We start from the raw sequence: 12,914 nt of genomic DNA, 5'->3' as shown, positions 1-12,914 counted from the left end.
CACGGGGCTGCGCAACGGGAAGGGAGCTCCTGGTGGCCTGGTCATGGGGGGTCTGCGGCTACGGGGCCCTGCAAAGTCACACAGACACTGCCACTGGCTATGGGACAGGACCATAGAATCATAGAATCCCAGACTGCTTTGGGTTGGAAGGGATCTTACAGTTCATCCAGTTCCAACCCCTGCCACGGGCAGGGACACCTTCCACTAGACCAGGTTGCTCCAAGCCCCATCCAACCTGGCCTTGAACACTGCCAGGGATGGGGCAGCCACAGCTTCTCTGGGCACCCTGTGCCAGTGCCTCAGCACCCTCATAGTAAATAATTTCTTATTAATACCTAATCTCAGTCTCCCCTCTGTCAATTTAAAGCCATTCCCCCTTGTCCACACTTGTACGTAATAAAGGTCCATACTAATAAAGTTGTAAGTTTGACCTAAATAAGGTGTGGTTCTTAAGAACAGCCATGGCTGAAAGATTGTGTGACAATGCTGGGGTTTATTCTGAAATTTATAGACTTCTCCTAACCAGCTGCATACAAGAATTGAGAAATCATCCACCAGACGTCAATCTTTTAAGTGCAGAAGATGTGTGATGCCTACCAGCTATGCTTCTCAGTACAGCTTGGGCTGTACTATACTTGTTTCTCAGCCTTTGCTCGTAAGTCATAGGGAATTAAAGCAAAGCAGCTAGTGCTACTTATTAACAGGTTTGCCAGCACTGGCCTTTTTTGGGTTTTGTTCAGATTGTGTTCTCACTAGCTGTTACAGATCTCATGTATTTGGACTAGGATTTTCCCAATCAGACAGAAACCTTGGCTACTTTCTTTGGTAGTTGTAGCCAAAATCATCTGATCATTTTCAAGACTAAGGTGGCTGTTATGCAACATTAAATGATCCATTAACCTTTTGATCTGTTTTTAGAAACTCAGGTGCCCCCCTGATTGACCCAACAAATTTTCATGTAGCCAACATACTTGGCTTTATGCAGGGGACCTGCTTCCTGCTACCCTCTAGAAAAGTCAGCTCCTTGCAGTAATGTTCTGACACTTTGGTGATTTTCCCATTGTGCATATGATTAGTAATGAAATTTTTCCAATTATACCTCTCTGAAGACTTGTGGCACGTAGTCTGGGACAATTTCAGGAGAATAAGTCTTTATAATGTGCCACAATGTTTGTAGATTCCAGGGCTTAGACTGAAAGCCCTTTCGGATAAGGATTGTTTCTCATTTTCTGTTGTCCAGCATCTACTAAGACCCCCAATTTGATCAAAAGCGTCTCTAGTTATTTTAAGTAACTATAGTAGCTTCCATTACTACAAGCAATGAAACAGTAACAAACTCCCTTTGGTCAATTTGAAAAAATTAATACTGAATATTCAGTGATCAACAACAATACTCAATAATTTAAGATGCAAATCCACCTGCTCTTCGTTCAAAATAGAATGACTTACAACCAACAACGTAACATTAACCGATGCAGCCTAATGGTGAGCTGAGCCTGTGAGAAATAAACAAAAGATTTGCCTGAACTAAAGAAAAAATAGCTCAAAAGGTCTCAAACTTTTGCAATACATTGAAACTAACGAAAAACTATCAGAAAAGATATTACTAAAGATAGGTTCTTGTTAATATTTATCATTTGATACTGCAAAGATGTGATTACGCACATTATTAACTTCAGGCAAAGTCACTTACTTGTAATTCAACTGAAGTTCTAATATTTACACTTGTTCTACAAAATAAATAAAATATATATATTTTACAGTGACTCTTAAAATTAACTGTATCTTTAGACTTGTTTCCATGCTTCTGGCATCTGACGTGGTTATGACAGCCCTCATTCCTTCGTGAGAATAAATAACTTTTCTAGCCCCTCAGTGGCAACACGTGGACCAGTTTCTCAAGGGTTTGGCACTTCTCTAAATTTGGAAATTTCAGGGTATCTGTATAGGGTAGAACCAAGAAATGGAGTAATTTCTGAACAAGAAAACGGCACTGAAAATGCAGACCATTTTTCAGGGAAATGCTAGAAAAATATTACTTAAGTATTTCAGGGATGTTCTTTAATGTGAACAGAGATGGCCTCCAGAAATGTGCCATGGAAACAAATCCCTTTAGACACACAAACTGTCTGAAATTTTACATAAATAGTCTAAATCTCTCTGTCTGTTCTGCAATGCATGCACATACCATTTTTCACTTGTATCCTCTACTTCCTTAAAAGAAAAAAAAATGTAAAGCTTGAGTATTACAGACAATATTTGTGCAAACCAGACAGAATTTCGTTGCCTAAAAATGCCAAGATCGTAACTGTACTATCTGAGAAATAGCTCTACTGCAGTAGGGGAAGTCACATCAATCTATACTCATTTAACATTAGTCCAGAATAAGATCATTTACTTAAGGATCTTTGGCAGAATAATATACAGTAAGAGGTTTGTACCTTAACACTGCAATATAATAAATGAATATTTAATCTTCTAAATCCTTGTCATGCCACATTATTAATACATTCATTAGCAATTCTTTTCACAAAGGTTCTTGCTCTGTTGAGGTTTTGATACTTTTCCAAATGAAGAAGATTTTTTGTAGAGGTCACAGGGTGTTTTTACAGTGACCCACTTACACATTTTGATGTCCAAATCCAAAACTTTGTTAAAACATTTCCAAACAGCTCTAGCACCAATACCTAGAAAAGCTAGAAGACAGGAAAACAGAAAAGAAAACCATCAGCAGTAAGGACAGTAATGCTCAGAAACCCTTTCTTTTCTAAGCAAGATAGTTCTTTGTTTTTTATTGAGTTTAACTGACTGAAAGTTCAGTTTGAATAAAGTTCTGAATCAGTCACTGGAACTGTAAGCTAAAGAGTACAAGCAATACCTTTGTGGATGTCTACAGAGTGAATGTAGACAAATGTTTGTATTTGCTGTATTCCCTCTTTCATTTGAAATGGAATGAACAAAATTGTCGAGTAGTCTGTATTAAAGCTGGTTGGAGGCCAAGGGACAAGGTGCACAAATCAAAATAAGAGGTTCTGAGTGGTTATAAGCAAAAGCTTTTCAACCATGAGGACAGTCAAGCAGTTCCCATCCTTGGAGGGCTTCATGACCAGAAACTGGATAAAGCCCCAGGTGACTTGATCAGACATTATGGCTGACCCTGTGTGAGGCTGGATTATATTATCTCCTAAGATCCTATGAGTCTATGATTCAAAACCATACAAATCATATAAAACTGAAAAAAAAAATCGTAAAAAAAATGCAATCTCTTTGAAATATTCTTTACACAATCCTGTTACAAATTTCAGTCAGTTTCAAGCTGTTTGAGACAAATAAACATAAACTGGATTTAGCAAACAGTTCTTTGACACAAATGGTTTAGTCAATAATGGGTCATAAGTCACAGAGGTCCATACAGGAAACTGTTTGTTGATATATTCCCTAAGAAATTAATGTCACTTCTTATTTCCTACTAATCTCATTGACTCATTAATCAGTCCATTACTATCAGGATAATGAACAGAGTGAAAAAAAATCTATGCAATCCAGAGCTGGGATTTCAGAGGTGCAGCAGAAAAAAGAAAATCAAATGCAGAGAAACAACGAAACAGTGCCTAATTAAGGATAATTTAGGTTAACCCTAGTTATGGATAATTTTTTCATGAATATGACGATGGAACACAGAAACCTGTAAGTAACAGATACCTGAAAGCTGTGTTTTTCCCTTGAGTAACAGCCATTGTTCTTGCTACCACTGAAAGAAGAGATGCATTTTGATGGGAATAGGAAAGCCTTGCACTTATAAGCTGGTCCACAGAAAATCAAACCTGATTCTGTCTCCCAAAAGAGTATGACACTCATTCCCTTTATCCACTATTACAGCACATTCTTAGCTTCCTTTCATTGCAAGCAGGTGATAAACATCATTCTCATTATATTTTAGTGAAGATAGTGGAAAAGTCTGAAGGGTAGTCAGAGATAATCAGATGTATCATCATTATACAGAAACAGGAAAAGTTGAAAAAAAAACATAATGAGCCTTTTCAATTTCAGCAATGAAATCTTAGGCAGGACAAACTTTCCTATAACTCCTAAACCCATTGCTGCTCAGACAATGCAATAAAATACCTTCTCATTAAAGTTTAAATCATCAAATTATGGTGGCAGTACTGAACACCGTAATATATGGCCTGTGGAAAAGTTAGCATTTAAGCATGTAAAAACCCAGTCTTATTTTGATGTCTTGTATATTCCTAGCTGAAACTACTGCTAAGTTCATTGAATGTGGTGCCAAATCAGGGACAAACACAGTGTTTACTTTCTTTCACAACTCACTGAGCAGATAAATGTCAAATGAAGAGGAAAATGGTAAACATGCAACTAGTGATTTATTTTCTGTTTGAACTGATTAATGCAAGAAATAATTATCTAGAGCTGGGACTCTGGACTTTGCAAGCATGTGGTATATGACCACAGAAAAGGTTTTCTATTTATAATTCCTTCGTGCTGGAATATTAATCCTGGTACACAGGTACTAAGTAAGTCAGTGATATAACAAGTAGAAAAATGCCCAATTCAAGGCAATGCTTGCCTATTCCTTAGGCAGAGGAGTGAAGAGGAATGCTATAATTAACAAACATGTCTCTTTTAAGTGATAACTTTGGTCATACATTTTCCCCACATCCCACTGGGATGTCTGGGAATTATACATGGGGAAACTCAAGATGATCATCCCTATCTAAGCTGGCAAACTTTTCTGTCATTCTTAAATGCTTTATATGGCTGCTTAAGTAGAAGATTAAAAAATATATTCTTCATGTGACAAAGGGCAGGTGTATTTAATCAAGTATATTCTGACTTTGGACTCAGAATCAAAGTACCGGAAGGAGAAGCAGCAGCAGAAGAGAGAACAATGGACAAAGTGCCACCAGACTGCTTTCCAGGTTAGGATCAAGAATGAGGAATCAGGACGGACAGTTTCAGAAACAGCTTCTTTGACTCCTAACAGTCTGCAAACCCCAAGTTTAGGGGGGGTTCAGGTCTTCTCCGACATGATTATCACTAGCCACAGACCCACTTTCATTTAAACATACCTAGTATCTGGGCTACACCACCAAAACAAGGGTGTGGACCATGCTGATAAGAGTTTGACTTACCAAATTTCAGTTTTACTTTCAATGTCAATGTGCTACCACCCTAAGCTCTCACAATAAACCAGCATGAGGTATCTACGGTGTTCAAGCCTTTTTTCTCACATATGCCACTGGGTAAGTGCCAGGGAACTGTAGTAACAGCCACACCAATCAGCCCCAGCAACCTGCAGTTAACACACACTGCCCCCACTGATCAGTGGTAACTGTTGTTTGGAAACTTTGCCCCTCTATGCTTCCTGCATCATCAGCACCCAGCCAACCCTCTGCAGATACTCCAGTTATCTGGAGCTTCTCTGGACACGTCCCAGAGGAGAAAAGCAGGAACACAAACCATAAGCACATGCAGAGCTGCTTGAACACCAGTATGTGTTGCCTGGCTCTCCTGACAGAGTTGCTACTTCAGACCCTTTGTATGAGTGACTGCAGGCTAAATATGGGCTAAAGTTAGCAAAGGGGTTTTGTCAGCAGAGTGCAGTAAATCAAATCCCATTTTCTGTGGAATGTATGTAATCCAAGAGGTGTAATGATACAGGCCCATCCCAAAGAATAACCAGCTATTAGACAACAGAGTTGAGGAGCTGTGAGTTCAGGAATACCTGCTCTACAAAGTTATACTCTGCCTTTCTTCATTAGCAGACACAGGTAATGCTGCAAGATTCTGCACTGCATTGCCAGTGATACTGTCACTGCTCAGCTTACAAAACGTGCAAAATTCCTAGTTTTTTCCATATTTGCACACTGTACATAAAGCACAGTGTGTTCTGCCACAGCTACTGATCTTAATTAATCTGGTACATTTTATAGGTCAAGATGATGACATGACGCTGAGATTAGCTATGAAAAAAACCCAAAAGTTGTAAGATCTTTTTGACAGTCACTATCTGAGAATGTTTTTTCTTCCAGTTGCCCAGCTGAATAGAAACAGCTGGTACTAGCTAATGTTTACTATTCTTACTTGCCTAAACAGCATTTACAAAATGGAAAACATCTGGAAAATATGGAAGCATGCCTTTTGTGTACCCTTTTTCCTCTTCATGAGAGTTTAGGAAATGTCCCAGACAAAGAACACGAACAGTCACCAAACAATGATTAAAAAGAACCTTAAAAAATCAGGAATTTAGAGTAATTAATTCCTACATGGATGTGATATAGCAGCCAAGTAGTAAAGCACACTTTATTCCAAACAGACATGCTTAAATGTCTATGCAAGAACAGTAAAGCATTCAGCTGCCTACCCCTCAGAGCAGATGACAAAGTTGTGCCTTGTCACACAAATTCATGGAGTGGGTTAATGTAGAGGAAATGAGCTGTTGGACATTTTCTTTCTGTTGCCTCTGTACATTTCCAGCTCTTCTGATTGGTGTCTGAAGTATTTATTTATAAAACCAAGAATAAATTTTTTTTTTTTTATAACATGAATTTAACACTGACTTTTTTTTCCCTAGCTATGTATTTGCTGGATAATATACTACACCCTTGAAAACCTTGTATTTGCCATTAAACTAAATAACTTCCTGCTGTTACCCAGCTGTTACTATAGTGCCTAACACAGGCATTTTCTTTAATGTAGCTGGGACAAAACAGATTGCACCTTTATTCAGGCAGGAAGCACAGCAGGGGTCACAGGACACAGTAGGCAATATTGTGCCTTTGCATTCATCACCATTTTTCCTTCTTTTCAGAATTTTATTCTATCCCAACATTTAGAAAGGTAAATGTCAACCTCTAGAACTAATGGAAGCAAAAAGCCATCCTAGCTTATAACAAGGGTCTCTTGACTAATTTATAGGAATCTTAGGATGCCCCTGACACTTTTTCTAGCACACAAAGGCCTCATCAAAAAGAAACTATAAAGTTCTATAAAGAACAAACTATAATGGCTGTTTTATAGAACTAAAATACAGATCTTGCTTTTTAACCTAGGCATCGCAATTCAGCTAACACCAGGTAGCAGTCAGAAAGATGTCTGCCACATAATCAAGACAAAATTAAATACTATTTCATCAGGAGTGAAGAGTACTCTGTGGCAATAATATATTAATCTGAAGATGAATTGGTACATACTTATTTTCAAAATAGTTTGCTTGCCTGTATTAACTTCATAAATGTATGACTATGTTTTAGAGGTTATGTATGATACGTCTTTATTAAGTAGAGTATATTTCAATAAATCCTATCACAAAATGTTTTCTATAGTGCTATAGAAATATTGTGGAAACAGACTCTTCTCAGAGTAAACACAGTTTAGGTTGCAGCAAGGAAAATTCCAGTTTGACCCAAAGGAAAAATGCTCCAGTGCTCAAACACTGGAACAGTAAAATCACCTCCTTGAATGTATTCCTGAGTCTGTGAGATAAGGTGCTGAGCAACCTGGCTGAATTTTTTAGGCCCTGCCTCAAGCAGAGCTTTGGATCAGATGGTCACCAAAAGTCCCTTCTAGCCTAAAAGTATTCTATGATTCTGTGACTGTAAAAAACGTAAAAAATACAAATGACTGATGCAAATATATGTAGTTTTATATGTAATAGCTAATAGAAAAAGTGTAATACCTTAATTATCTGCAAGAGAATTTTTTAAATATATCTGAAATGCATTTTGGCCAAGCACTGAATAACTTAAGTCCTTCATAAAGATTTATATCTCTTTCCCTGCTCTTTATCTCTCTTACACTGAGCCAGTAAAGTTGGAAAAATGACAAGCAAATTGAGTTTAGAACAAATATATCTCTAAAAAATATATCTATATATTTTATTCATAGTTATATTTTTATATATGCTTTTTATTCCTTTTTTGATATGCTGTAGTTCGAAATATAAAATTGGAACTATGTAGTCCTTCATTTGGTGGTAATTTCTGAGAAAAGGCTTTACTTCATGTGGACTTCCAAGAAAACCGCTTCCCTACCTATGCTTATTTAGTATTCTTAATTATTGTTACTAAAAACCTGAAAAGAATAACATGGAACAAAGAATTGCGGTGTGTTCAAAAGTGTAAATAATCCTGAGCTACAAATCAATATATATAAGTATAAAAAATACAGCATATTAGGACATGACCTTGCAAACTTTACTCATGTCTAGGCTGTGCAAGTCTTGGCAGGTAAAATTACTCACCACATAAATGTTCTTAAGAATAGGCTCTAAATGGATTGTAAATAACTTACAAAGTACCTTCCACACAAAAGAATTGCAGCATATCAGCGCCCACAGCTAATGCCTTGCATTTAATGGAAAAGTTGTAGCATTCATCACAAATTTGCTATATGATTTACTTAGTATAAATGAAATGTATAGACAACAAGTAATGCTGACTTGGTAAAATTGACAATGATTGACTGTACCTTAATTCCAGGCCTAATTATTTCATAATTATTTAAGTATTTAATAAGCCATTTAATTAATAGCCCAACCCTTACAATAAAAAATACTCTTACTGAGTCACTGTTGAAGGCTCTCTAAAATTCCTTTCAGTGACATTCACTTTGTGAAGATCACAAACCATCCTTTAATAAAACTTCGAGTGTGCATATTCTAACATTCAAATACCTAAATATATTTGTAGGCTTAAAGTTGCAGGTGAGAGCCTGTGAGATAAACATACTGAGACTGGGTAGTGTGTTGCTAACTAAAATGTGACTATTATGGAATACTACTTCTTTATTAGGGCTACAGGACACCCTACTCTTGTCACAGACCCAGACCACAGGCATTTGCTACAAAAATCCAGATTTTGAAACAATAAAAATTGGCATTGCACTGTATTGGCATGGTATGAATTCAACATTTGAAAACAAAACATAGAGGATCTTTAAAAAAGATTTCATAGCTCTGTCCAAGAGAGAAGGAAGACAGCATTTTTAGTGAAATTGCTGTCAATGAGGGATCTGATTCTGCATTTGCATTTGCAGAATCAGTCAGTATTTTGCAAGAAGGTGCAACACTGAACATTTGTCTCTTTTCTACAAGTCATCCGCTTTAAAACCAAATTCAGTGATGTAAGCCCATATTTCAGTTTACAATACATTAATTTGTCTCTGTTAGGTTGTCCCATTGTTGAATAACAAATCCAAGTAAAAGAGAAGTTGGGAGGTGCAATTTATAGTTATGACACTGCAGTCATGCCGTTTGCATTCACATATGAAGACACAGTGTGTTGCAATGGAAAGAAACTTGTTATACTGACCTGAAATGTGTTGTCCTGCACTTAAAACTCCTAAGCAATGGCCTTTGTATTGAAGTGATTATCTTCTAGCAAGAGGCATAGCAAGGAAAAGTACATGTTTCTCCCAGACTTGATAGCTATTATTTCATAATTATTTAAGTATTTAATAAGCCATTTAATTAATAGCCCAACCCTATTTTGCTATTTTTAGGCTGTGCTCAATTAGATTTTCAGATTGTTTCTGTCACATATATTTTGACATTGTACATATTAGCTCCCTTTATCTTCAGCTTGTTCCCGTCTGTTAGCAATATACTTCATACAAGAAGTGGTTTAGTTTCCTGGAGTAAACGTGGAACTAACCTTCTGGTCCTCCAATGAACTTTAATCTACTGTATTTCTCCATGAGTGTCTTATCTTCCTCATCATGAAGGCAAAATTTCACACATGCATATTCCCACTTGCCTACATAAATCTTTGATCCTAACATTTTGTTACATTCTTGCTTTTTTTTTTATGCACCCCTTGGCTTATCTTCTAAATACACATGTATTGTACTCTCTTGTAATACTTTCTTGTGATATTCCTTAGGCTTGCAGTTCTGTGCTTCTTATCATTCACACGTCTCTTAAATATATTCATTTCATGAAACTTTAAAGAATAACCAATCATAAATATATTAGGCACTTTAAAACTGAGCTTGTTATCACAGTGCGTACTATATGCCTGAAATGTAGTTTGTGCCTCATTTAAAAATCTAAGTACTGGAGACAGAGAATCTACCTCCTTTATTACTTGCTTTACTGCAGAGTTTAGGGGCTGTAATGGGTCCCTCTGTAGTAGGTGCTGTACATACAGATCAAGAACAGCATTCTGTAAAGTACAGGGCTTGCAGAGGGGCTGGCTGTGAGTAATAATTCAAACAACACTACAACACTATTCCCTTTCTCAGCAGGTATATGGATTTGCTGAAATTCTACAAACTTTGTGATGAGGGCTATTTTGAAAGTAGAACAACACTTCTACACAAAGGGCTTGGAAGCTGTATATTCCCATTAAAGGTGGAGAATATGGCATGCTCCAGAGAAACCATAGCAGCGTGAACACTGAAACAGGCACAGTGCAATTAAGCCTCATATTTTTTTACTTTTTTATTTCAAATTCCTAATTTTCTTCAGTTTCATCCTATTTGTAAAATGATTTACACTTCAATAGAGGAGGAAGCATGTGCATGACTGAGAAGGCAGATGAAATACTTTGGATGGGCAAGAGGAATTTCTAGAAAGACTAGAACATGTGCTGCTTGACCAAATCAAGTATTTCTTAACCCATATATCCTGATTAGCAGCTAAAGGAAATTAAAAGCAGCTAGGAGAGACTCACAGAGATGAATAACATGCAGTAAAACAGGCACATGTATTAGGGATGATAATCAGAAGAAGACATCCATATAGTTGTTTGCCATAAATGTTTATATCCATATTCAAGAGAATTTACCATCTGCAAAAATATCAAGCTTCAAACATCAGTGTATCATTGATACACTGAATTGCTGTTGGAGGCTGCAATACAATAAATAATGTGATATAATCAAAGAAAGGTTTACTTGCAGTTTTAGGTTTCTTATTTAATAAAAAATCACCTCACTGAGATGTTACATTAGTGTGACCATGTTAAAATTGACCAAGAAAGGCTAACATATAATTAGAGACAGTTTAGATTTGTCACAATAATTATCACTAACACATTTTTTTAGCTAATTTTAGTAAAAAAAAACCTTACTGAATTTACTAAATGTACTAATTTAATGAATTTAGCAGACAATTTATTAAAATAATACTAGCATGTCTGGTTTACTTTTCAAAGTAATATGTAAATTTCAATTGAGAAACTAAATTTATTTATTGGTAAAAATGCTGAGATAAAAGATGAAGAAAATCTGCTTTTTGTTTTGAAAGATCAAACCACTCTGCCTTGCACAGGGTTCACAACGGGTGCTGAGGTGGTTCATCATCACAGACGGGTCTCAGAATGTTAAAGTACTAGAGTTGTATATTTTGTACGTCCAGTTACTTACAACGGAACGTATGTGTCACCCCCTCGCCCTGCACCACTTCGCTTAACGCTTTCCAAATATGCAGAACTTGGATAACAAAATAACCCTGAAGGCCTAGTGAGGGCCAGGGGAGTTTAAGGGGCAAGATGTTCTGCAAATCACACCATTGCCTTTACTTCTTTTAAATTCCTATCTTTAAGTTGTGGTTTCGTGTATTAGCTCTGTTGGTCAGTTACTGCAACACTTGTGCTGCTCACACACCCGCATGAAGCTACGTGCTGCTTCCATGCTGCCATGCTTTGGGTCCCTATGAATTAGAGGACGTTGCTTATGCGGGAAGGCAACATCCGAACGAGTTGGTGTGTTTTCAGCTTTGTGTTATTCAAAGGCAGTGGATGAACAGAGGACGCACAGAGATCACAGCTTGTGATCCCGGCCAACTCAGACCTACACAGAGGCTCTTCAGCTGCAGGGTTCATGCAGCTCACATTTTTGGGGTGCTTTTTAGGGAACAGTGATGCAAAGTGACACATAGTTTTGGAGAAAGCACAGAGCTTTATCCCTATTATAAAATCCGGTTTTAGTTTTTAAAAGCTCTTGCTGCTTTCAAACAACAGCGATGGAATCTGGATCACAAGCTCAGGGGTCAAACAGTAATGGGTTGGTTTTTAACTGTTAACTGTCAATGAGCGTCCTTCTAATGGACTGAAATAAAACCCATGCTTCGTGTCACATATGCGTTAAACACATCTAAACACACTCAAGCTCCCTCAGCGTATTTCCTGAACCGTTTTTACAGGTGTAGAAACCTCTGCTCACAGCGTTTTTATCTACCTGAAGGGAGCTGCCTGACGTGACTGGGGAGGTTCCCCCGACCTCAGCAGCTTCATCCGCAGGTCGGGCTGCCCCCATCCGCGGCTCCCGGTGCCCCGAGGGGCTCCGCGGGACGTCGCACGACCAGAGCCGCTACCCGGGTGCTAACCGAGGCGGGCCCGCGCTGCTTAGGCGGGCTGTCCGCACGGCGGGCTTTAGACGGTTCCGAGGCGCATGCGCGGTGGAACGTCGCCCGTCGTCTCCCAGGGTACGGCGCGTTCGCGTCCCGTCGTGCCTCGCGAGCTGTTGCGTCCCCTCTGACCCGGGCTCACGGCTCCACCATCCGGGCTCTCGGCGCCACACGGGGAAGATGGCGGCGCTGCTCCCTGCCGAGTGGATAAAGAACTGGGAGAAAGGGGGCAAGAACGAGTTGTGAGTGTGGGGCCGTAGTGCGGGAGGGGTGATGGGGCTCCGCAGGCCGCTGACCTGCGGGAGCAAGGGGGAGCCTGGGCCTTCACTGGCCGAGGGAGGCTGGTGGGGGGGGGCGGCGAAGAGGTAGGATCGGGCGGGGAGGTCGTTGCCTGGGGCTGCGTCCTTGCTGTCGGGGCTGAGGGTCGAAACCCGGGTCGGGCGGAAGTCTTAGGCCCTCTCTTATACGGCTCGGCCTTCTTTGTCGGTTGCTAACGACCTCCGCCGAAGCTCGTCCCCCGTAGCTGGGCCTGCTGTCCTGGCGC

General features: G+C 39.0%; 1 protein-coding gene across 1 annotated transcript in view; it reads left to right on the top strand.

Annotated features, from left to right (window-relative positions):
* The first annotated feature begins 12,451 nt into the window (after positions 1-12,451).
* THOC2 (THO complex subunit 2) overlaps positions 12,452-12,914 on the top strand; it is a 50,243-nt gene continuing 49,780 nt past the window's right edge. The window contains exon 1 of the mRNA XM_057425218.1: positions 12,452-12,612. Coding sequence (XP_057281201.1) covers positions 12,551-12,612 — 62 coding nt within the window. The 5' untranslated portion in view covers positions 12,452-12,550. The remainder of the gene's footprint in view (positions 12,613-12,914) is intronic.

Source organism: Pezoporus wallicus, unplaced genomic scaffold (genome assembly GCF_028554395.1).
Source record: "Pezoporus wallicus isolate ANWC-B61680 ecotype Strahan unplaced genomic scaffold, APGP_CSIRO_Pwel_v1 scaffold_6445, whole genome shotgun sequence".
NCBI classification, from domain to species: Eukaryota; Metazoa; Chordata; class Aves; order Psittaciformes; family Psittacidae; genus Pezoporus; species Pezoporus wallicus.
The sequence above is the reverse complement of the archived record's forward strand: the minus strand, read 5'-3'. Positions and strand labels throughout refer to the sequence as shown.